At 53.5% G+C, this 25,694-nt stretch overlaps 1 protein-coding gene across 5 annotated transcripts in view; it reads right to left on the minus strand.

Annotated features, from left to right (window-relative positions):
- The window catches only part of FOXD1 (forkhead box D1), a 28,367-nt gene extending 2,924 nt beyond the window's left edge, over positions 1-25,443 (minus strand). Inside the window, exons 1-3 of one of the 5 annotated variants that reach the window (XR_012833075.1) lie at positions 21,898-25,443; positions 19,826-19,945; positions 18,679-19,755 (exon numbers count right to left, since the gene is read on the minus strand). Coding sequence is in view for 2 of the 5 variants with exons in the window: in XM_075740505.1 (XP_075596620.1) it covers positions 23,757-25,004 (1,248 nt within the window). In the remaining 3 variants the exon portion in view is untranslated. Of the gene's footprint in view, positions 1-18,678; positions 19,946-21,897 lie in introns of those variants that run through there. The other 4 variants (XR_012833074.1, XR_012833073.1, XM_075740504.1 and 1 more) reach the window with 4 other exon arrangements.
- Between the last annotated feature and the right edge of the window lie 251 nt (positions 25,444-25,694).

Genomic DNA, 25,694 nt, shown 5'->3' on the forward strand with positions numbered 1-25,694 from the left:
TTCTGGGAGGCTGCTTTTGAAAGACAAGGAATTTGTATTTTTAACAGGATCAAAGCTACAGAAATATTAGGGAAATTCTGCTTTCTATTGCATCTGTATACATCTACCATAGCCAATGCATTTCCAGTGGAGGCACACAGATTCAGGATCATAACAGAGAGGCTCTGATGTGAACCCTTGTGTTTCATATTGGAGCTCTTTAGTGAAGACAAACCAGTCCATAGGCTTTTCTTCACAAAACCTTCATTATTTATACTCCTTATATGCGGCTTAATTCCTCACAGAAGCTTTTTTTCCTCATATTAGAATAAATAAAATAAAATAATGGAATCTGGAATATCTGGAATAAAAATAACCAGACAATTATTACTAAAAATAATAATAAACGTGTCTTCCCTTGTCTTTACTAAGGAGGTCAGAGATACAAGATTCTCACACTCCTAAAACAGATCGAAACAAAACAAGACCACCACCACTGTCAGACAAAGGAGAGCTACAGCAAAATAAGTGTGCTATCTGGTTTTATCTCAGCTTTGAGCCCAATGACTGGGGGTTGACCACATGCATCCCAAAGTCAATGCAGTTACTGCAAAGATGATTTTTGGCCTAGTTACAGGGAGATTTGGCATAGCTAAACTGGACTTAATGAAAATATTTTCACAGAGCTTTATGATGTCATAGCTGACCAAGAATTATGGATGATTACTGCCGTTATCCCATGTGAGAACCCAAGCAGCACACCGTTATGGTGCACACCGGATCTCCTGGGAACTCAAGCGTAGGGCAGCTTTGCTTCTTTCTGCACCTGTGCTCGCCCAGCTCCAGTAGCTGGCATAGAAGGGAAGGAGGCTGGCCTCATCACTGCTGTGGCAGACATAGCAGTGGAACAACACCACAGAAGTGTGACCCTCAGCCTGCACAATCATATGTTCCAGGTTGTCATTTGATGCCTTGATCAAGTTTTTAGAGAGAACAAGATAGAGTGAGGTTTTTTTGAGGAGGGTTAACACATGTGAAGTAGCAAGTAAGTCAGCACTTTGTTTCGTATTATCTCAAAAAAAAAAGCGTCCATGATTTTCTGTTACTTATAATGAAAAAGAACAAAATAAACAATTTAAAAAACACAGACAGCCTAAGTATTTACCGTATCTATTGATTTGCCCTTTCTGTCACTCAGGAGGGGAAAAAATGCCAGAGAAACTGGTAATCTACCAGGTGCTAGATACCCCGCCAACCAAATCTAATAAGCTCAGTTGGAAGCTTTAGAAGCTGGTGGTCTGATCCATTCCCTACTGTTCCAAGCGGGAACTCAAACATGCTGTAATGTCCTTTGCAGAGTTAATGCTGAGGCAGACTCATGACACATTGATTCCCTGCTGATGGTTCTTACACCACCTCATCCTTGGTGTGTTCCCCTCAAGGCCAAATATCCTGGCAGCACATTATGCATCTGCTGATGCTCTGATTCAAGGGCTTCATCCATACCCGTTCTGTAAACACAGCCCAGGAAACAGGCTCAGACAAGGTCCCTGACCCATGCATGTGTTGATACCAGCCTCACAGTGTGTTATGGCACGCAGTCAATGTCCTCTAGGAAAAAGCCTGATGGTATTGCCCATATGGAGGAATAGATGTGGTGGCCAGCACTGACAGACTGGGAAGTTCAGGGTTTCCTCCCATCTTTCTCAGTCCTGTAGTTTGCACAGATACTTAAATGGGGGCACGTGTTGAAACGCTTTGGACATAGAGCAAATTTGAATTCACGTGCAGGAAGAGGCTTGCATTCATATGACAAGCTAGACATAGTGAAGTAGCCAAGCCATTCTCCAAGAATGAACAAAAGAGCATCTAATCAATCAAGTTATGACCTAATACACAATTTCTTAATCACAAAATTACAATGGATTTTTAAATAAAGGTTAAAAAATAGTTTTGAAAAAAGTTTATACTTTCCAGACACTGTGGGATCTTTGAATTTTAGAGAGAGGTAGCAGTTTCTTCATGGGAAAAAGAACTAGTCACTGCTGGCTACTGGATTCAAGTTGGTACCACTGCGCTGCACAGGTAATCTGTCTGAAGTAATGCCTCTCCTTGACTCTGCTTTGCCTCCTATCAGAAGAAACAGAGCAAAGTCAGTAGATTTTCTTCTTGCCTGTGACTTGTTTGGCTGGGGTTAAAGCCTCATTTTCCCTTCTGTACATAGGGTTTAATTTGCTCTAACCTTCGCCACGGAGATGCTGCAAGGACTAAGTGCTATTTTGTGCAGCATCACACAAGATCCAGGTAGGAACCTGTTAAGCAGCTGTGTGAAAAGCACAGGTATTAGTGCAGATAAGGCAAGGCTGGCTGCCCCTTAGCAACCTCTTTCCCCACCGAATTCCTGTGTTTTGTTTCAGACAAGCCATTGGGTGCAGAAGGTACAGTCCCGTGAAGCTCACCGCATACACACACATACACTTTCCGTTTCATTTGCAAGGCTGATGCCCTGTTCCTGCAGTTTGCAGAGACTGGGATTTGTTTCAATGGTTTTAACTGGGCCACGGCTTGTTCTCAGTTTCCTGTTGCTTTGATCATGAGTTTCCAGCTCTCCTCGAGTAAGTTGTACCCTCCAAGGTGGATTTTCCTCTTTCCTGTGCTGGGCCAAAGCATCCAAGTGACCTTTGATTTTTTTTCTTCTTCTCTCTCCTTTTTTTCCCTTTGGCCTTTTTTTGTTTTGTTTTGTTTCTGACTTGCCATATGTGAGATAATTGTGCCCACAGGAATTCCTTTCAGAGTGCCTAAGCACAAAAGAAAAACACCCAGCCAGCTCTTTTTCTAGAGCAGTACAAACATTTCCTTAAACCTAAGTGTCTCAAGAGGGGCATTGACAGAAGGCTCCTTTCACCCAGAAGCCCGCCCTGCGCTGAGCTGCCGGTGAACCCTCAGCTGCCTTCTGCATTTTGACGTCACCGATGGAGCAAAAGTTTTGCCAATAAAAGCAGTCATGTTCTTTGATTCCAGCTTTATGACAATGGAAAGGAGGCCAGAGCCAATCACGCCATGGTGGGTTTTATTAATGGAAAAGGGCAGTGGGAGCCAGTAACTCTTTGGCGACTTTGCTCCTTCGACTGCTGTCCCCCTGCATTGCACTTGGATGGAGGGTGAAGAGCTGCAGGCTCTCCTCTGCAGTGATAGCTTTCCCATGCTCATAAGCTTCCCAGTAAGAAGACCTGGACTAACGTTAGGAACAGCTTGGGGGAAGGCAAAGCGAATCTTAAAACCACCCATGTGATTTGATGGCTGCAAGGAACCATGCTAAGAAAATATCCCTGTACTCTGAACTCATCTTATTAAGGGAATAAATCTGATTTCTTCTTTGAGCTCTCTTCCCCTGGGGACTGAACTGCTAACCTCTTGGTTTTAATAGATGAGTTATGTCCCTGGACAATGAAGCACAAATTTTAGTCCTATCTTCAGCAGTTTCCAAGAAAATCACTTGTGCCCTCTCCCCATCACAGATGTGCTTCAGGGCGTTTCTGTCCGTCACTGCACTAACAAGAGATGGGGTTGCCAGGTAGCTTATCAGGAGGTACAATGTATTCCTACACTGTCACTACCACTGCCAGAAAATGCCTGCAACTTGTGGTCCAAAGCAGGAATGATCCCCATTCCATGGACCTCTGCATAACAATACTGACAGGGGGAACATCTGCATCAGTGGCCAAGCCAGAGTTAAGGAGGAGCAAAATCAAAGGAGCAACATAGGCCAGAGTGTGTCTGGCAGGTAAGAAAGAAGGGGGAAATGCAAATCTGTTGGAAAAGAAGCTGGTACAGGGGCTAAGTGGCTCCTTCTTGTTCCACCAAGCAAGTCACAGAACAGACTACAGCACAGAAGCCCTGGGAGCTCCTTCCCTCTCCACTTTAGGATGCAAGGCTCGGCACCAGGCACTCTCAATGCAGTCAGCAGTCACCCAAGTTGGCTGGTTGTTCACAGACCTTTGGTGGGCACCAGCAAGGAGGCAAACACATAAACCACATCCTGAGCAGTATACTCATGAAAGCACCTCCCAAGAGGTGATGATAGAGGATATGAAGCTCCTGCACAGAAGACTTTTGCAGCACAGTCTAAGCTAATGTCAATAAAAAATCTGACAGAGCACAGGTCTGTAGGACTTATTGCATTATTATTTATTCATTGATAAAGTCCTAGCACAGAAAAACAATAAAAACTTGTGGGAATTTCACATAAGCAAAGCCAAGGGTCCAGCTTCCCAAAGACTGTCCAATTCCTTTAGGCACTGCTCCTAGTCCTGTTCAAGGCTGCTGTTCACAATAACCCACTGACACAGGAGTGTCTGGAGCTGCTCCATCTCTGAGCCTGGTATTCATTCCAGCTATAATCGAGCCTTCAGATATGGCAAAGAAATCTGACTTAATTAAAAATGCGTACTCTTTTAACCCACTGGCACAGCACCATGAAAACTAAACAAACAAAAAAGCCTTGGTAAATAAAACCAGGGTGCATCCGGCGGGTTCTGCGTGACTGCTCTGGGGAGCAACCAGTGTAACTCTCTAACTGCCAGGAGGCTCCAGGATGTGCACCAGTATCGTAGCCCATCTCCAAATGCTCCTCATCTTCTTGGGGGGGGGGGGGGGGGGGGGGGGGGGGGGGGCGGCTACCAAGAGCTGGCAGGCCTGAAGTGGCCAAAGCGTATTCAGAGGAAAGTCCCTGTTATTCTTTGACACCAAACTGAGTTAATTAAGTGATTGTAGGATTAGCAACTAGTATATTTAATTTGGCAAGATCTTTGTCAAACTGCCTAATAAAAATTAGATCCAGGACTTTTCTGCTCTTGAAACTCATATGGACTGTGTAAGACTCCTTCCTGCCTGGGGTGGTTCAGAAAATTCATAACTTTATCTATGTGCAGTAAGTCAGTATTGCTTCATCTGGAGTACTTTTTCACTTCAACAACTACCCTCCCACACACACTTCTCTATTAATCACCTATCTCTTGAATTTTTCCCCTCTACAGAGGAAAAAAAAACCCCATGCTTTAGGGCACACTTTGGGTGTGATGTTTTTATTGCTGCTTCTATAAAAAAGGAAAAATTTCATTTGAGCTAATCACCAAATTTGCAGTTTTAGAAAACATATTTCAGAAGAATTCATGCAAAGAGACATAAGAAAACAACAATATATTCCTCTCTTCGTCTGAGAAAGAATAAAACACCTCTCTCCCTGAAAGGGTAGCACTTTGGATAACTAAATGTCTTTAAAAGTGCATGGAAAGCTAACTGCATTTAAACATGATTTATTAATTGGCATTTGCAGGGGGCAAGGGTGCTAAATGTCCAGGGATTTGGAATTGTTATGGCATGGAGTCAGATTCATACAGATAAGTTTAATATATGTAGTTTTTATTGGGGGGGGGGATATATAAATGCTAATGTTCCAAATACGCCATTCAAGTTATTTATTACAACTCGAGACTGGAATTTATAGAGTGCTATTAAGATGTCTTGGTTTTGTTGGATCTTGATTGCAGCTGGATTGGCCTTTAATTTTTTTTTTTTTTTTTATATAGGATGAGGGAGAATGTGGCTGTGCATCCCAGCACGTGAGCGAGTTTATCAAATATGAGGCAGCAGCCGGAACAACAGGAAATCGCATGAGAGAGCCCAGCTCCTGGTTGGCAGAAGCACATTAACCTCTCATTCATGTCACTGGGTTTAATACTCCAACTTTGTAGTAAATGCGTCTTCCTCGAGCCCGGGTTCATAAAAGTGTTAGTGGTCCTTGATGTTCCCAGCAGAGGATAGTAAGGAAAACACAGCCCTGAATAGCTCACATTGATTGCAGCAAATACAGAGCAGGAGGGTCAGCACCATTTCCCAGCCCAGAGCCAGTGCTGTAGAACTGAGCAGCTATTCATAGCCACTGGACCCTCTCCAAGCTGAGCGTAAATTTACTTGTATCATCTTCGCAGAGAGGAACTGTGGTCCCCAGTGCCTCCCGCTTGATTTGGATAGACTGTTTATTTGTTTAGTCCTGTAATGATATTATCCACAGGGCTAAAGCCACACAGGGAGGCTTAGGAATTCCTGGAGGAGAAGCCGTGTGTTTATTACCGTGACAGCCCCGTGTGACACAAGCCAACAGTTACTTGTATTTGTTCTCTGAAAATCTGGAGCTTGCAGCCGAGGGGCGAGGGTGTAGGATCGATCTCGCAACGGCACAAGGCGAAGAGGCTGTTACAAGGGAAAGTGGTGGGATTAGCTGGAAACTCCTGCCCCGGCTATCTGCAAACAACTCTCTCCCAGGGTGCTTTCAAATGTAAATGACGGGAGGGAGGACATCAGCGACTGCAGTCTTTCCGACAAAGATAACACTCCCATTTAACCTGCCTTTCAAGAACATCTAATAAACCATACAACTGAGATTTTAGACTTTTCTAAAAGAAGCCCTGCGTTTCTAAAACAACAAACAAAAAAGCACCGGCACAAAAAGCTCTTGCAGGTATATGCGTAAGCCCAGCGAAAGAGGAAGGAAGTTGTTTTCCTTTCGTTTTCCTCCCCCCCCACTTTTTCCCCCCCTTCCCCCCCCTCCCCCCGTTATTTCCTATTTTAATAAATATTTAATGCTGGAAAGGGAGGGAAAGGCCAAAAGTAACAAAGAACTGTAGGTTGTTTAGATTGCTTGGGAACTCCCTCTTTGCAGCTGACCATTGCTACATGTAGGTTAATTTCCACATGGAGCTGGAGAAACTCTATCCCCAGTTTGTGAAGTATGGGTCAGCCGAAGCATGTTAATCTGTTTAGCATGTGTGCTTCGTGGAGGTGCCAGACCACCACCGTGCAAGAGCAGAAGCAAGAGCAGCCATGGTCCTTGGGGGTAGTTAATAAAGCCTTTAAGGGAAATAAGTTTATAAAGGTTTCAGTTCGTGCACCGTGCCAGCTTTGGACATTTCAGGCTTCTAGCCCTGTGGACCAGAAAGCTGAGAAGTCTCGGGGCTGTTTACAGCAGCCCTAGAATGGAGAGCGCCGGTGCCACAGCCTGCGCGGCCGGGGGCAAAGCAGGGGCAGCCCTGGTGCTTCTTCTCCCCGGGGACAGGGGTAGTGTCACCAGCCGAGCCTCCCCACCACCCCCCAACACTCCAGGGACATCCCGAATCCCCCGTGGCCCCGCACACAAGGGCATCTTCACCGCTTTGGGCAACCTGAGATGTTTATGGGACCTCAATTTCTATCTGAGCCGTTCCCGACGCAAAGCCTCAAACCCAACTGGAGGTTTGGAGCTTCGTGCAAGCCGCTGAACGAGATAATTGTAAATAAAACTTTATGAGTCTATTCCAATAGCCCCGCACAATGCAGATTAATCAATGTCTCGTCTCTCGCCCGGGGATGAGCTGCAAGGCATGTGGTGCTCGGGCTGACTCGCCACTTCTCTCTCATCATTTTTTTAATTTTCTTTTTAAATGCTAGACACATATTAAAGCGTTTTTAAATAATCAAAATATTTGCTGATGAGAATTTATTTTCACAAGGGTTTTGGTTTGGCTTTCGACTTCCCGTTCAACTATATAGACTGCGGTATTAATTTACTATAAAACCAAATGTGGTTGAGATTATTCTGCCTCGGCTCTGGATTTCAGTCATTCGGGAGACGTTTCCTTGGTAGATGAAATGAGCAGTCACAAGCACATCTCTTTCCATTTTCCGGCGTACTTCGCCATGTGTTCCTCAGAGCCAAAGGAAGTTGAGCACTGCTCGAAAGGAAAAATGTCCCGCGAACAGATACATCCCCTCGTCGTATGCACAAAATAAGGACATACACGCAGTCCCGTGGTGTTCCCATCCTTGCCATATCTAAAACACAGCGGCCAAGCGGGCGCTGCACCTCGAGGATCAGAAAAAGCCACAAATCGGGAGAGTGGAGAGGCCCGGCACCGTGCTTCCTCGGCCCGGAGGGGTTCCGGCAGGCACCCCTTCACTCCTCGGGTACTCGGACCCCGGCCCGGGGAACGACACCTCGGTTTGGACAATCACCACCCAGCAAGGCTTATTCTTTCCTCCAGGCCTGGGCGCTGGTCTGTGTTCTATACAGCGTTGTCGGCGAAAAGATGGAGAAGAGGCTGGTGCCAGACGAAGCCGCGATGTAACTGCAGCTGCCTGGGGAAACCTCTGCCCGCTTTCCCGCTGCCGGGCGGACGGGCTTCCGGCCATCCTTCCGGGAGTAAGCACATGCACTAATTCCCTTGTCTCTTCTTCGCTAGCAGGAGACAGTGGCAGTGATCCACCCCCGTGTGTCTGCTGGCACCGGCTGAACCTCGGGCCGAGGTCCGGCTTCTCTCGGCCGTTCCCTTTAGGTTTCCTGCCCTTTCGTGACATCTGCAGTAGGTTACTTTCACCTTAAAAGTTGGGGTTTTTTGCTATAACATTTTGGCCTTTTGGTTGGTTGGTTGGCCTGGGGGGAGGGGGTGGCGTTGTTTGTTTTATTGTTTATTTTACAACCTTGCACATATTTTTCTCAGCGTGCTTTTTTATTGAGGATGAAGGCATTGGCCAGGACCTGAATCGTGTGCTAGCTTATATGCTGGCATTTCTTGCCGCTCACTCTTACCTATACTGATGGAAGATTATTTTCCATCATCTTGAGAAGGGAGGTGGCTCATGCCTTGAGCTCACCGCTTACAGTAAAACACACTGACACTGAGCATCGACCGTCCTTAGGCCAAGGTGGGCGGGGGGAAGATGTCAACTATTTCAGAACAGGATTTCCCTCCCAGTTTACTCTTGTGGGGCTAACACACGCACACATACAGATATTTAAAGGTTTTACTGGAAAAATACGTGTGTGTACAAAGTAAAAACTTTCCGGTAGGGAACTGCGCCCCACTCTACTTTCCGCGATGGGACTTTTCACCAAATGTTATTTCCTTGGGGAGCGGCGGGGGGGCGGGGGGGCGGGCGGTATCCTTGAATTAGCACCATCCCTCGGTGTGAGAAGCGCTTTTCCACCTAGGATGTTAACGCTCTGAGGTACGCCAGGAAAGCAGTCCTATCCTCCTCCAGGGCAAGAGGAGATCTCCCCTTAGCCGTGCCGCTGCTCCTGCCCCGAGCAGGCCCGATCTGTCCCCACCAGCCGGGCACGGCGCACCGGGGAAGCAGGGGCAACACCCTGGCAGTTCAAGCCACCAAAACCCTCTTTATTGCTTTAATGATCTGCAGTCTACTTTCTTTTCCTGAAGGATCCAGTCAAAGTTATTCCGTTTCAAGCAGTCGCTGCACAGCCTGACTGCAGGCCGAGTGAGAGTCCTGCGAGAGGAAGTTTAACAATGACGTTAGGGAAAAATGCGAATATTCTTCGCTTGAAATGTGCTCCTGGTCAGAAAACCGGGCATCCATCACCCGGAAGCTCCGGTGTCGGGCACCTCTGCTTCTTTTGGAGCAAGGCACTATCACCTTCACTTCGGCCAGCAATGCTAAATCGGGAAAATGAGATGGCACATGCACTGGCTCATGCGTAACCGCGATGGTTTAATGACGTCTGACTATCAGACCCGTTATTTCGGACAGCCCGATCTTTTCGGAGACAAGAAGCGTGGCAGGGTTGCATGAAGATACCAGGTTGGCTTTCCAGCGCTTAGGGAAGCCCAGCCGCCTTCAAGGAGCCTGAGCCCCCACCTGCGCTGGCACTGGAGAGCCCGGGGGGCTGCGTGGACGGAGGGGGGGTCCCGTCACGCCAGCGCACACGGAGGGGACAAACACCCGGAAAGGACGGCTTCTTCGTGCCGCTGCACAGCGGGTGCCGTGTCGGGGGGACGCTTCAGAAGTGATGCAAGGAGGCCCTGCGCACCCCTCACGCAAGGGTGAGGACACCGTGGGCACCGCCGCCCACGCGAGAAGGGCGAGGGGAAAGGAGAGCGAAGTCGCTTAGCGTTGAGAACAATAATTCCCCAGTGGTATTGGGAGGGTCCCTGCGAAGTTTGCGGGGGGCAAATGTCTGATGTATTTCAGAGGGGAGCCGGGACGCCAGTGCCGGGCTGTGCTGGCCGCCGGTGCAGAGCACGGGGAGGCTGTGGCGGCAGGGATACCCACGCATCCCTGGGCTTTGGGTTCAGCCCGTCAGTACCGAAACTTCGAGTGGGAGCACCCGCGCGATAACCGTCCCGCCGGGACGCCCTGCTCTCTGGCGAGCAAGTGTGTTTAGAAACCGGTGCGAGGGCGGGGGGGGAGAGGGGGGAGGAGGGGAGGGGGACGCACCAGAAAAACCCCACACCACACCAAGACTCACCCTCAAGATCAGGATGTGAAATTAGGATTTCGCAAGAGGCAGGGCAGGTGGGCATCACCGCCTGCAGCGCAGAGAGGCAAGGGGCCCACGCACCAGCCGGCGGCCGCTGCAACCCCCCCGGGCCTCGCCGCAGCCATCGCCCGCGGGAGTCCTACCTGCCGGGCGGCTCCGCGGGCTCCGCACGGGCGCTGCTGGCGGATCCCGCCGTCCTCGGCTTTTCCCGCCGCAGACAGACGGCTTCCGTGTCGGGGCGCCGTGGGCCCCGCTCCCTCGGCCGCCGTGGGGCACGCGTGTGCCTGGGTGGACACGCGTGGGAGCCGGCGGTGTGCTCCCGCCGAGCTGCCGGCACCAGGCCCGCAAAGGAACACTTGCCGCGGTTTCTGCATGTCTCGTACGTGAAACGGCATTAGAAAATAAAATAAAATACCCCGGGCCAATAAATTCCCTCAGCGCGACGCGGAGCAGGCTTCCCACTTTATAAGCTCTCCCCGTGTGAAGAGGTATTTGGGTTGTCTCTGAAATAATAAATCCCAACGGCAGACAATAAAATTTACTATCACAGGAGTAACAGAAGCCTAAAATATTCCGAACATGTTCCTTGAACAAATAACATAATCCCTGGCACACTGGAACACATGGTTTGCTTCAAACATGTTTCATTTTGTCATCGCATTGAGTGTACAGTATTTCTCTTTGGGTGCAAGAGTGATTGATATCTTTGGAAGAATTGTTTGCAAGAACATGAAAGTTGCCAAAGCAAACACGTTGGAGGGAAGTGTGCAGAAGGGGGAGCAGAAGTATTTGGAGTAGATCTGGGTTTGGGGAGTTCACACAGAGGTGAGACAGCTAGAAGTAGAACAAATAAAAACATTCTGCACACTTCATCTAAATAAATTATATACAAAAATTGCCCTTTTGTAGCCGGCAACAGCACAGTTACCACGCTTCCCTCATGCCCCTATAGAATGTGGGCTGGAAGCCAACTTTCTTCAGCTAATGATTTGTAACTTTTGCTCCACTTGAATGAATCTATTAATATTTAGATCTCTCCAATTCTGCTCCATACGAGCTGTCAGCATTGTTAAACAAAATAATCTATTTACCTTCTGTTGTACGTGTCCAGCAGTGGCTTGCGTGGCTCGATGATGTACGCTAATAGGTTTTTCTTACGCTCCATTGCACCGGCCAAAGGCAAAACTTCACATATTTTGATCTTTCTTTTTCAAAAATAATGTTTGACAAAACTCATTAGATCGCGCAAACTTTGGGGTGTTAATTTAATAACTTCCATTCCTGAAGGACAAATATTTATTTTAATTCCCCTTTTATCTCTTTCTGCCATCAACATCTGGGGAAAGCTGTTGTTCTGGCTGGTCGACACGGCCAGATCACAAGTGTACTTTGGCGGGAGATGGCGAGGGGTGCGTGTTTTCAGACACGTATTTCCGAGGCAAAACCCCTCGCTTGGGCAGATCTCCGTCCCACCGAAGCTCCCCTTACTAAAGCCCCTGACCCTCCGCGTCCCAGTTTCACCGCGGCCACGGCCCCTGGGGCCCTGGGAAGGGCCGTCACCCCGCGGGGTGGGGGGTGGGGGGCGTGAGGCATCCTGCATCAACCCACTGACCAGTCACTTTCTGGTCCGCTTCTACCCGGAGCATCCGGTAGGGAAAAAAAAAAAGCCCACAGCTCCGTACATCCCAGAGAGTTCCCGCTTCCCCAGGGTTGAAATTCCCCTGCTGCGGGGCGGCTCTGACCCCGCGCCCCCCCCACCGCGCGGGATTTTCACCGAGGACGGGTTGTCAGAGAGGCTTAACCCATCTTCTCCTCCTGCCCTCAGCCTTCCCCGCCCCCAAAACATCCAATCCCCCACCTTTTCCCTTCCTGCCCAGCCCGGGGTGAATGGCACGACTGCACAAGGGACCCCCGGGGGCAAGGGCACGGCCAGGACTCGCAGGAGTACGGGAGCGGAGAGGTGCCGGGACACAGGTTTCAGCTAAACCTCTCTAACCCGAAGCTCTGACCCTACGCTCGTGCTACTTGCAGAAATTCCCCATTTGGATTTAAAAAAATAATAAAAAAAATAAAATTCCCAGTGCTAACAAGGAAACTTGCCATATAACGCCCACGAGGAAAACAATGTGAAACATGTAAAATGTAGACAAACAGCTCAACCACCTGCTGATTGTGACCGACTACCAGGCACACAGCTGCAGCTGCCCCTGGGTCTGGACACGGAGCATCCTCAGCCTTCATCTACTTCTTTATCCGAAAGAGAGAGGTCACCAGTATCAGGGCTTCCCCTGGGGCTTCAGAAATGCAGATACGGGCCCTGGGAAGATACTGCACTCTTTAAAATTAATAAACCGCTAAACCTGAGTAAAACTCAGCAAACTTTCAACTACCCCTTGCACTGTCCTTAGATCCTTGCAGGCCGGGCACCCCCTCCCGACTGTCTGTAGGGCACCTACCGAGCTGCGTTTTGTGGTGAAGGGCTCCGGAAGCTGTCCATGCTGGAGGGGTGTGGGCCGGGGCACAGCCCATGAGCAGGGACAAGTGACAAGCCCGTCTTTTTGGGAGAGGGTGGCCTCCCTCCTTACTTCCTCAGTGGCCTGGCCTGTCAGCCGGGAGAAAGTCTCCTGCTCAACCCCCAGCGCCAAACCCTCCTCCCTGGCAGAGAGGGCTCCTCTTCCTCTCTCGTTCCCTGAGGTGGGCCCCGGGGCCGCCCGTCCTCCGGCGGACCCCATCGGAGCAAGGGTGAGATCCTCCGGGAGCATTTAGTGGAGAGATGTGTTCTCTGCAGCCAAGCAGGTATGTCCTCTGAGCTCGGCTTGCTTTTGAAGGAAAAAAAAAAAAAAAAAAAAAAAAAAGATTCTATGTCCCTAAGGGAAATGTTTGCTGGGTTTTGTCCTTCGGACTCATCCTGTTGAGTTCACTGGGATTAGACGTGATACAGCCTGAGCAGCTCCCCGCCCGGCCGAGGGCAGAGGGCAGCGGGCCTGGAAGAGCGCGGCAGACCCGGGACACCGCGGGGGCTGCCCCGTTTCCCACCTGCCCGCTCACCCGGGGCTCAGAGACAGTCCTTCCCCCGCCGGCAACGCCGTCTGATTGCTGGGGCAAAGAGGAGCACACCGAGCAGACGCTCCCAGTTCTCTCCCGTTCCCCTCCCCAGCAGAGGGTCTCTGGAGAAAGTGACTCTGGGGGCTTGGAATAAAACGGAAGATGCCACTTGTTTTTCCGCGCTTGCACTCCCGTAGGTCTTTATGCCACGAGATGCCACAGGGCACAAGAGGCCTCTCCTGAGGGGAGGCAGGGAGAAGGGGACTCGGGTACTTGCCCCTAGCAGATACGACTGTTTCTCCAGAAGGGCCTATCGGGTCGTTCTAAAATAAAATAAAATAAGATAAAGTAATAAAATAAAATGAAATAAAATCCCACCCCACTCTGCTGACACGTGGTGCGCTGCAAGCACCGAAGATCCCGGGGTGAAATCCGCACCGCCGCCGCACCCCCGACTTCCCCGACGGTACGGACGGGGCCGCAGGCGCCCCCGCGCCCCTGTTTGCCGGCACAAGGAGGGTGCCCCCCGGGTGAACGCCGGCTTCGGCACTGGCTGTCGGGAGCTCGTCGCCGGCCAAGTGATGGGTGCGATCTCTTTTCAGGCACTTTCGGTCATATCTAGCCCGTAAATTAAAGCATCCGGGTGTAGCGGGCTGGCGTTAATGGAGTCAACATTTTCCTCCTCCCTTCCCCCCATCAGCACCAATCTTTTATTCGCGTTTATGAGGACAAAAATCCTTCCATCATATGGGGAAGAAGCGGCGGCGCAGATTTACGAGGTGCTCAGACACCGCAGTTCTCCCCCGGGGCTGGCCCACCCCGGAGGCAGATCGCCCCGAGAGCTGCCCGCGGCCCCCGCGCATCCCGGGGGCCATGGGGCAGGAAATCCGGGTCTGACTTGCTCCAGGGGATGCAAACGCGTGTAGGCACGTTTGGGTGCGCGGGGGGTGTTCCCAGCTCCGAGCCGGAGGCACAGGGCACCCCGGAGAGAGATTTCCAGCCGCCCTTTCCTCACCCCGCCCGGCGGCCCATTGGAAACTGCCGCTCCTCCTGGGCTTCCCGCAGGCAGCGTTTTGGGGACAGGAGCCCCCCCCCCCCCCCCCCCCCCCGGCGCATGACCTTTCCTCACCCGCCCTCCGCCCCTTTTTTACCCCGCCGGTGCTTTCCGTCCCAGGCCGGCGCGGCACAGCGGGGAGGGCAGCGAGGCAAGGGGGAGAGGCGGGCGCCGGGCTCCGCACCTGCGCACGCACCGCGGCCGCGGGGGCGCTGGGCGAGGGGAGGGGGGCGACGGCCTTTTTCCCTTCCCCGAGCTCCGTCTTCGTTGGCAGCAGGCAGCGAAGCAGGAGCCGGGGGAGCCCAACCAAGACTCCTTCCCTTGTCGCTCCAGCAGAGTCGGGAGCATCCTGGCAGCTGAGAAACCCCTGAGGACGGAGGCCGAAGATAACACTTGGGGAGGAAGGCTCGGACCTAGCGCCATTTTTCTGCCCATTTTCCGTTTTTATAGCTGCGTTATCTCTTTTCTGCCCCCCCCCCCCCCCTTTTTTTTTTCCTCCTCTCTCTTCGAGGTGGGGGCGGGATGGTGGTGTGACAAGTAATTCTGCTGAACAGAAAAGCCAGGCCCGGGAAGAAGTTTCTTTTGACTGCTCAGGGTGATCTATCCAGGCCCTCTAATTAGAGAGGGATCCAGGGTGGCATTAGTTTCCAAACATTTTAATCGAGCTTTAAGCAGAGCTCTTTTCAATGGCAGGAGACAAATGTAGCAACTGTTACCGTCCCCTTGAATGGCCACCTCCCATGGCGGGCATTCAGCCTTCCTTTCACAAGCCCTAAGCAGTTTAGTCTATGGACCCAGCAACACTCCACATATCTTCTAATTAGTCTAATTAGAAAGGTGGATTGATAGATGCAAGCAAGACAGAGTTAAGTTAGGAGGATGCTCAATGCTGCCAATCTGCACCGAGGAGCGGCATATTCTCTGTGGGAGGAAAAAGAAATAAAGGAAAAAAAAGAAAAAAAGAAAAAAAAAGAAAAAAAAAAAGAGAAAATAAGAAAGAGAGAAAGGAGAATCCCGGAGCCTGGCACGAAGGAAAAGTCCCGAGGAATCCAAGGGGCAGGAGCTGCTGTCTCTTAATTGAGGGGGATACACAATTGAGGTGCCTTTCCCGGCCGGGTTTTCCCCCAGTGGGTTTGGCTGTTTGCTGTCCCGGGCTGGAAGCATTCCCTGCTGCACGGCACAGACCTGAGCCAGGCCGCGCCGTCGGCGCACTGCTCTGGCCCCCGCCGGCTCGCCGCTGGGACGTGGGATCCGCAATCACACACGCGTGGAGGGGAAGGAACAGAAAGGGGAAGGCGCCGAGAAGCGGCTTCTCTCCCGGGTCCCCACCTCGGGCCATCGCCTCCCGGCCTGCTGCCGGGAAGCGGGAAGCCGGGACCCGCAGAGGCCCCAGCGAGGCTACTTTTATGCAAGGATGCGCCATAGGGTCTGATCGGGGTGCAGGGGAAGGCGGGAGGCTGAGGAGGGTCTCCGCCTCACATTCCAGCCCACCACCGGCTCCTCGCAGGGAGGAAGGTGCGGAGGGAAAATGCGCGGGTGGTTCGAGGAAAGCTGAACCCTTAATTGGGCGATAAATCAGGGAGAGGAGCATGGGGCAGTGCGCGCAGGTGTCAAAACAGAGGAAAAGTCCTTCGGCCAGCACGGCAGGGCAGGGCCTCCTGGCCCCCTCCCCCACTAATGTCACCCTGGTAAGTCTCCCGCCTGCAGGCGGGACGGGGAGGGGAGGGGGGGGGACAAGGCAGGGTCGGAGGATCGCGAGTCCCTCCGGGCCACGGGGGGCAACCTGGCCGCGCGTGGGGTCCTCTCCCCGCCATGGCCGGGGCCAGCGTGTCTACCGGTGGGCTTTCCCCTTCTCTCTCTTCTTCCAGGTCCTCACAAAAGCCCGCAGGAGAAGCATGGTGGAGGGAAAGGCCCTCACTTCTCATTTTGGCACCCTGCGGCAACTGAGCCCCCGCTTCTCTCCCCGCCCGCTCTCCTCGCCTTTCTCCACACTTGCTCGCTCTGTGGCAGATTGGGATTACAGACCAAATTGTGAGCGATTTCAAATTCAATACTTCGTTCGGGAAAAGAGTGGGGGCGGGGGGCTGGAAATTAAAACCCAGGCTGTCAAAGTCCCTAATCAAACTGCTGGCGAAAGGGGATTCGCAGACAAAAGGAAACAATGGAAGTCTCGTTAGATCATTTTTCTGGACATTGTTTATGGTCTGGAAGGGATCAATCGTTTCAAAATGTTACCAGTAAAAATGATCCTGTGTGGAATGCAGCTAATCCTTTTAGGTTCCTGTCAACTGTTTCCACTCAAGGAATCCGATTTTTCAAATCAAAGGTGCAGAACTCAATTGCCGAGGGATTTATAGCGCCGGCACCGGGCTCCCCGCCCCCCTCCCAGCGCCCCACGGTGTCTCCAAACGCCCCGCGTGGGTGCCGAAGGCAGGGCCGACCCTGGGCCACGGGTTGTCCGTGTCGGGGCGGGTTATCAACCCAGGGCGCTCCCTCGACGGCAGCTGAGGTCTGCTCTGCCGGCGGGCGGCCGGGTGCCCAGCGCAGCCGAGGTAGGCGGCAGCGTATTCGGGACCGGGAGGAGACACGGAGCAGCCGGTCCCCTTCAGCTGTGCTCCTCGCAGCATCCCCAGCTCTGCCCTGGCGCGGCCGCGGAGATTTGCGCGGCTCCCCAGGCGAACTGCGCCGTCTCGCAGCCGCGGGCGCAGCAGCAGCTCCGGGGCTGGGTTCAAAAGCTCTTGTGGGAGCGCTGAGTTTGGCTTGAGTGTGTTAGCAAGTTGTTGAGTGCTTCCTCTGGGTGGGGACAGGCTGGAGGGTAAGACAGTCTATTTAAAGCACAGATACGCACGTCGCTTGTCGGTAGCTCCGCTCGGGTGCGAGGGCCGGGGATCTGCCTCATGGGCCGGCGGGCATGACCGGCGGTGTCCCCCCGAAAAACGTGTCCCGGTCGCGGAAAGGCAGATATCTGAACACCCGGGGAAGAGCCATCGCGAGAGGAGTTGTGCTGAAAGCGATCTAAAGAGGTTAATTTCCAGAGAAGGGCCGCCCTTTGGCTTCTCGTACAGAAGCGGGAGGCAGAGGGGAGGAGGTCTGCGGTTTGGTGTTAGCGGGGCCGCCGGCTGCCGAGTGCTTGCGGGACAGTACAACGACGCACACCCGTGTGCGCTGCCCCACACGCAGCGCCGTCTGCACGGAGAAGAAGTTAAGGACTTCCAGGATGTTTGACAGAACCCACCGAGCTGCCCCCGGCAGGATTTTGCGCAATCACAGGCAGGCTGGAATTAATAGTATAAATTATTTTCCACAGTCCGTCATTTCCGACCCCATCCACTTTCGCGCAAGCCTGTCACCTGACCTATCTGACCCTCCTTGCTCTGCTCTGGACAATTTTTGTTTTTTTTCACGAATAGTTCCTTTAATCGTGAACTATTGATCCGAAGAGACTGCCTTCCTTTACCCCTCCCTTCGTGCAGCCGACAGGTGGAATTTCACTGTGTACACGTATATTAGAAACCTATCAGTTTCGTCTAGTGGTTGCTGAATAAGCAGACGTGACAGTGTTTATTTTACCAAAAAAAAAAAAAAACCCAACCAAAAAAAAACCAACCGAGGAAGACACCTCATTTATCTTGATTGTGTGTATTTAATGTATACAGGTGTGCATGTGCTCTCCCGAAAAAAAAAAAAGTTGAGAAGCAGACCTACGTCCGCCACGTAGGAAGATTTACAAGGGCTTTCCAAAGCGTGGACATTTGCCGCAGTGCTACAGATGCGCGGGTCGGTGGCAGCACCGGGTCCTGGGCACACACACCTGAACGTACACACCCGTTTCGATGCACGCAGATGGTTTTCTATTGCGCGGAGGGGAGAGAAATACTTTCGGATTAACCGTGGATAAGACTTTCCCAGTCTCAGATAATGAATTAATGCAACAATTGAAATCTCTATTTATCCTTTTGCTTCCAACATAAATTGTATAATTTATCATCTAAATATGGGGCCTTGCAGACTTCTGCATGTCGTTTTGCTCCATCAACGAAAGGGAAATTTAGAATCAATTCAACAGGTCTCTTGTGGTTTGAGGAAAGGGCAAGTTTAATTATTTTGATTAAAAAACCCAACACAACTTTCCCTCTGAATTCAGCTCAGTGATATCGTTCCTGAAATAGGCTAGACATTGCATTAAAAAAAAAGAAAAATCTTCCGTACAGCCCAGTCTACAGTTTTTTCTACTTTCTGGGCACTTCGGGGCCTAGCCGGTAGGTTTCTTGTCTCCTCCGAGGCCTCCGGATCCCCGCTGCCCCTCGCCGCCGCAGCCGGCGGATCTGGAGCCCTGCACTGAAGGCACATCCTCGTAAGAGGGGCATCTTCCCCGAGGTTCCCGCGGTGATTACCGCCGACCTACCGCCGGGTGCCTCCCCGCTCCTACGGCCGGGCTCGGCGCGGAGCACCACCGCGGCCGCGAAAGCTCTGCCCCGCTGCGCAGCCGCGCACAACCCGCGGTGCCACCCGCACTGCTGCAGCCGGGCGGGCCGCGAGTTTTGGCGCAGGGCTCCCTGCCTAGTCCCCGTCCGGTCTGTCCCCTCTCAACCACTCAGCCTTTGCCTCTCCTCTTTTGGGTCGCGCCGGGAGATGCGCGGCGAGCCGGGCCTGGTGGCGGGGAGGGGACCGGTGGGGCTGTGGAACCGGCAGCCGCAGCACCCCTCCGGGCGGAGACCGGCGGCAGGGGACGGCGGTCTTCTGCAAGAGAAAAACGGGAACAAGGGGTTTACGGATTTAGGGCTCGCCTGAAGGTCTCCGCCTCCCCCTAAATCGATGGGCACCCATCTGCGCAGAAAGGCAACGGGAGCGTTTGCTGCCGCAGCATGGATCCGAAAGCAGCTCGTTACCGTCGGGAGTGCCATTTTCCTGCACACGCGTACATACACACACTTATACACGAATCTTTCCTCCTCATCTCAGTCGTGCTTTGCAGCGCAGTAAGCGGCAGCGAGCGGAGAGCCCACGGCGGCTGCTCGACGTGGCTCTCACGGTGGGAGTTGCGGGTGGGAAAGGACTTACGGAGAAGGGCAGAGAAGCCCTGCAGTCACCTGCGGCAGGTCACCGGGGGCGTGCGGGTGAGGGGCGGCGGAGGGCGAGCGGACACCTACCTGCTCGGGAGGCGCCCGGCTGCGGGCACACGGCGGCCGGTCCCCTCCGGTCCCCGGGTCCCGCCGGTGTGTGTGGCCCGCACCGCACCGAAGGGGGAGCAGGCGAAACTTCGCTGCGGATGGGTGATACGCTGGTAACAAGCTGAAAAACGGATCTGCTTTGGTTAGCAAGTCCCAGCGCAGGGAGCGTTTGGCCACGATCATATTTTCCATTATTTCTGTCAAATACAATATTATCAGAGACTACTGAAGTACTTACTGTAAGTAATGAGGGAAAGTATTACATACGGAGCGGAGCCTCCGGGCCGTGCCAAGGGACTATTAAACCAGACCCACTTTCCGACAGATTCGTCGCGTAGGCCTCAGTCTCGGCGGGGGCGACCGTGCGCTCTGCCCTCGCCACCAACGCTGCAAGAAAAGGAGCAGCTGAGAGCAGGTGAGGCCATCGCCCACCCTTTCACCCTCCGGACTCGGGGACGGGGCTGGCCCTGGGTACTTGAAACCAGACTGTAAGGACACGGGGGTGCACCAACCGACACCCCGCTGCCCCCAGGGGTGCCTCTCGCTGCACCAGAAAAATGATCGGGAGCGAATGTATGGCCCGAAGGAGCTGCGGATGGGGAAGGTTTGGGAGACCAGCATCGAGGCCGGGGAGCCGCGCACAGGACCCCTGGGGCTCGGCCGGGCCCCTGGGCTGAGCTGCCCACCGCAGCCCACGCCGGTGCCGGCAGAGCGGGCGCGATGTCGGGACCCTCAGCGCAAGGCGGGGGGACCACTACGGCGGGAAGGGCGCAGTGTGCGGACGTGCAAACTAATCAGCTTAGAAACGGGGGAGGGAAGGAGAAACTTCTTTTATGGGGGATGTGGGAAGGGACCTAACACAGTCCTGCTTGAGAGAAACGTTATACAAGATGCTTGAAAAGAAATAATTTTTAAAAAACTAATTAAAATATATAAATCACCCGACAGAAACAAAGAAATATGTGGAAGGAAACGTTTCTGGATAGAGACACTGTGTGTGGCATAAAAAGCGATTGAATACATAAGGGCTTCATTAAATTCCCAATAGATAACATTTGGCTAAATCTATCCCTAGATTAAAACTCTGCATAATAGCACCATAAACTAAAAAGTTTCTTTTTGTGTGGTCCTTCTGGAGGAACTGATTGAAACATTAGCCCCCATATAGAGCAATCCCCTCCCAATTCAGCTCCAGTAATTCGTCTCTCAACCCTACGGGGATATGATGAGAAAAGGAGACGGGTTAATGAATCCACACTTTGTAGCTGGCAGGAGGAGGAGGCGACACCATCCTGTTTGTCCCACCAGCTTGTTTATTAGGGCCCAGCCTATTTTGGAGGAATTGTTCGTCCGGGCTCCGTCCCCGTGAGGACTACACGTCCCCTCTGTTCGCCTTGAAAGCCGCGGGGAAGCGGCGGGGGGGGGGGGGGCACGGCGGGGCATTTGCATGCGAATGGGGCGCTGCGGCCCGGCGGTGCTGCGACCCCATCAAAGAGCTGCGGGGCCGGCGCCTTTTCTGGGGGCACCTGCTCCGGCGCCGCGAACCACCGCGCAGCGGCGCGGGAAACCGGGACGGCCGCGCCCCGGGGCCGAGGCCGGACGGCTTTCCCTAGAACTCGGAGCAAATAAGCGAAGAAGTCTTCCCCCGGCACCACAGACCCCCTTCCCCGACCCCTTTCCTCAGCGCTTTAAAAGTAAATAATAAAGCTACAACACGTATTGCTATTTGCTCCTGCCAGCTTCCCTACCAACTCGCAGGTGAAGGCCCTGTCCGCACAGGATGCAGACGACCGGCATAAAGCGTGAAAGGAACAAGTGGCCGAGCAGTATGCTTGCCATACATCGCTAAGCACGGCTTTCCTCTGAAGACACCCGAGGGAAGGGCGGCGGGCACCCTCGGACCTCGCCGCCCGCGGGGCCGGGCCGGCCTCCGATCAGGGGAGGTCGCCGGGGCCCCCGCGGTTTGTTGCGGAGAAGCCAAGAGAAACAAATAGCGGGTCGCCGGAACCTGCTCTTCCCATCTAACAGCACAGAGCAAAGACCCGCATGGCCTCTCGCCCGGGCCGCTGCTCGAGCAGCCAGAAGCCGGACCGATCGCAAGCAGCATCCCGCCGCGGAGCGTCCGGTTCGGCCGCGCTCACGGCTGCAGCCGCCTTCTCCCTCGCAAAACCTTTCCCTGCTTGATTTTAGCCGCATCTCCGAGGGACGACTAAGCCCAGCTCGGTACTCCGCGCTGGATCGGCGCGGCGGACCGGCGCATTCCCCCCCGGTCGGGCCCGGGGAAAGCGAGTTAATCGGTCCGTCGCGAAAAGGATGCGCTCTCCCCGAAGGGTACGTACGCGGTGCCTCTGGGTCTTTTCCCTTTAGTTGTAGAAGCTAAACGGGACTCTACTTCCTCGTCCTCTAAGGGACACCCAAAGAGGCCCTCCAGCTGCAGACTGCAAATGGAGCCCAGCAGAGATCCGACGTCCAGTCTTTCCAATTACTGAAAACCATTAATTTAACTCTGCATTGCTACAAACAAAACAGAAAAGCATCATTTTTCTATCCACGAAAATACTTAAAAGCAAGGCAACGAGGTACTTCGGTACGTAAAATCATGTCACCATACAAACTTCCCCTCCTCACTCTAAAAAGCACTAAAAGGCACCCCTCTTTTTTTTTCCTTTTTTTTTTTTTTTTTACAAAAATTCACATAATGTATCTACTAAACTGTCATATATACAGTTGTACTTGAAAAGCGCCTCACTCTTTTGAAAAACGCGTGTTCCTACTCCATGACAAGCAACCACACACCTACTCTTAAAACCCGCGATTCGCTTTTCATACCTAAGCTCCGAATATTTGAGGCTGGCTTTTTTGTTAAAAAAGTAATTTTAGTCTATGAAATAGATACCTATCGACCTTATGCGGCTTAAGACGAAAGTTCAGAATCAGAAAAGCTGCTTTCGCGGTTTTTTCCGTACACTTACATATCCTTACTTCAATAGCTCGTGCACTTAATCAGCTCGTCACACGAGGATATTCCAATGCTCGTTTTATATTATATGTATTGAAAAGTAGAAACACATGTCCCTATTATCATCACAGAAACATAAGAGTCTAGGACAAATCTCTCTGTAGTTCAGTATGTGCCCCTTAAGTAGTATTTTCCTTTGGGCCTCTTGGAAACCAAACTGTGATGCAGTTGTGATTTAGAACACACCCAAAAGTACAAAAATAGTTTAAAACCGGCTTTTTAATCAATCCCCTGATTGGTGCCTTACAGAGCTGGGCTTTATTCCCGCGAGAGAGACCTATTTCTATTTATTCCCTCTTTTGTCCTTGCTCCTATTTTTTTTTTTCCATCTTTCATTCTCTGCTAGAGTTAACAATGGTTTGACTGCAAAGATCATATTCTGATCTTCTTCTTCGCGGTCAAATCCAGACATAACAAATTTCAAGCTGTAAAATCCCTTGGCTATTGTGCTATTAATCCCGAAGAAAAAAATATGCATGTCCCAAAGAAGGGAGAAGTATTAAGGAGGGAAGGGTCCGAAGCCAATTGTTTGGCTAGGCTCCTTTGGTCTTGATTTTTTTTTTTTTTTTTGAAAATTAAAAATTTTATTTTTGAAAATGTGTAAAAATTTTACATTAAAATGATACAATAATACTTGCCAGTAATTTTAACAATACTCCTTGTAAAGAACAAGCATAAAGTACAAAATAAAAAACTCCGTAAGTCTATTATAATACAAAACACAGGTTAAAATAAGAAATGATAATCTTGACTTTCTTCTGTGTAAACATGTTAATCTTTTCTTTTCTTTATAAAAGTACATGAGACAAGTGTACTAAAATGAAAAAAGTATTGCTTTGCTGTCCTCCCTCAAGCCTTTTTTTTTTTTCTCCTGTACATTACTGTTTTCAAGCTGCTAGACCTGAGAATCTCTGAACTTTAACGGTTTAGAGACGTTATTTATCACCATTTATTATTTTTTTTTTTTTTTTTTTTTTTTAGTTTTTAAGGAGTAACGAGTAACTTTCCATTAGCGTGACAGTCTGCCCGTGCGGGATCTAGACCTGGCTTTGCGTAAATAGTGGTCCCGAGCGGCCCACCGGCTACGGCGGACGCTCCCCGAGACCCACCGCGCAATCCCCGTGCAAAGCCCACAGCCCCTCCGGGCGCCGTCCTACCTTCGGAAAGACTCCCAAACCCTTAACAGTTAGAGATCCGGGCCGCGAAGCCGGGGGCGGCGGGCAGGGCGGCGGCGGGGGCCAGGCCGCCCCCGGCGCTCCCCAGCGAGCGGGCCAGCCCCGGCGCCGCGGCCGACTGCGAGGCGCAGCTGCTCCCCGGGCCGGGGCCGGGCCCCCCCCCGATGATGCTCTCGATGGAGAAGGGCGAACGGGCCAGCGCCGCGCCACTGCCGGGCTTGGCGGCGTGCAGCGAGGCCGCCAGCGCGGGGCCCAGCGGGTGCGCGTAGCCGAAGGGCGTCCGTGCCAGCTCCGCCGCCGGCAGCAAGGGGCCCGGCGGCGCGGCGGCGGCGGCGGGGGGCAGCGCCGCGCCGGGGGCGCTGCCGGGGGCGGCGGGGGGCTGGCGGGACGCCGGGGAGGGGTGGTGGAAGGCGAAGAGGGCGGAGTGGGGGTGGTAGGGCTGGAGCTGGAGGCCGTAGCCGCAGCCGTAGGGTCCGTAGGCGCAGGGCGGCTGCTGCGGGGGCTGGGGCGGGGGCTGCGGGAGGAAGGCGGCGGGGTCCACGGCGCGCAGCAGCAGCTCGGGCGCCGGGAGCTGCTGCCGCTTGAAGCGCTTTCGGCGGCGCAGGAAGCTCCCGTTGTCGAACATGTCGGCGGACTCGGGGTCCAGCGTCCAGTAGTTGCCCTTGCCCGGGTTACCGGGCTCCCGGGGGATCTTGACGAAGCAGTCGTTGAGGGAGAGGTTGTGGCGGATGCTGTTCTGCCAGGCGGGGAACTTCTCCCGGTAGTAGGGGAAGCGCCCGCTGATGAACTCGCAGATCTCGCTCAGCGTCAGCCGCTTCTTAGGGCTCTGCAGGATGGCCATGGTGATGAGGGCGATGTAGGAGTAGGGAGGCTTCACCAGGCTGTTCTTGCCGCCGCCGCCCGCCCCGCTGCCGCCGCCGCCGCCGCCGCCCGCCCCGCCGCCGCCCGCCGCCGCCTTCTGCGGGCCGCCCCGCGAGGGGGGCCGAGAGCCGCCGGCACCGTCCCCACCGCCCGCCCCGCCGCCGCCTCCGCCGCGCACGGGCGACCGCGGCAGCAGGGTGTCGTCGTGGAGGTCGCCCACATCCTCTTCGTCCTCTTCCTCCTCCTCCTCTTCGTCCTCGGCGTAGGAGCGGCGGCGGCGGCGGGGCTGCGGTTCCTCGTCGTCCTCCTCCTCGTCCTCCTCGCCCACCACATCGATGTCGGTCTCCTCAGCCAGCGCCGACGCCTCGGACATCTCCGAGCTCAGGGTCATGGCGCGGCGGCGGGGCAGCGCATCGGCGGCGGCCGGCGCGGCGCGGCGGGCGGGCGGGCGCCCTCCCCGCCGCCGCCAGGCCCCCGCGCCGCTCCGCGGAGAGCCGCCCCGCCGCCGCCGCCGCGGGCAGGCGGGCCGCTCCGAGTCGCGCCGGCCCCCAGCGCCGTCGCCGCCGCGGGAGCGATCCCGCCGCCCTCTCGGAGGCGGCGGCGGGTTAAGGATTTCTTTCGGGGTATTTTTTGCTGCTTTTTGGATTTCTCTCTCTTTCCCCCCCCTCCCCCTTTTTTGGGGTCTTTTGGTTTTTTTGTTTGGTTGGAGTCGGGGCTTGGGGGCGGGGGGACTGTGCCTCCGCGCCTGGAAGTCGGTTCCCCCTTCTTTCTCCTCACCTCAGCCCCCAGACATTAATGGATGCGGGGCAGGAGGGAGCGCGCCTAGTCCTGAGAGGAGGAGAGGGGAGGAGGCTGGCGAGGAGGGAGGGCGGAGGGGGCGGCTTGCCGGGCCTTCGGAAGGACGGTGAAAAGGCTGGGGCCGAGTCCCGGAGAGGGCGGCCTTCCTCCCCGCCTTATAGCGAGGGGGCCATCACATGGCTCCCAGCGTCAGAGTGCGGCGGGGCGAGCGGCGGCCCCGGGCGGCGCCGTGTCTCCCCCCCAACGCGGGGCGCCTCGCTGCGCGCCCCAGCCCCTCGCCTTC

This window comes from Balearica regulorum, chromosome Z, assembly GCF_011004875.1.
Source record: "Balearica regulorum gibbericeps isolate bBalReg1 chromosome Z, bBalReg1.pri, whole genome shotgun sequence".
In the NCBI taxonomy this organism is placed as follows: Eukaryota; Metazoa; Chordata; class Aves; order Gruiformes; family Gruidae; genus Balearica; species Balearica regulorum.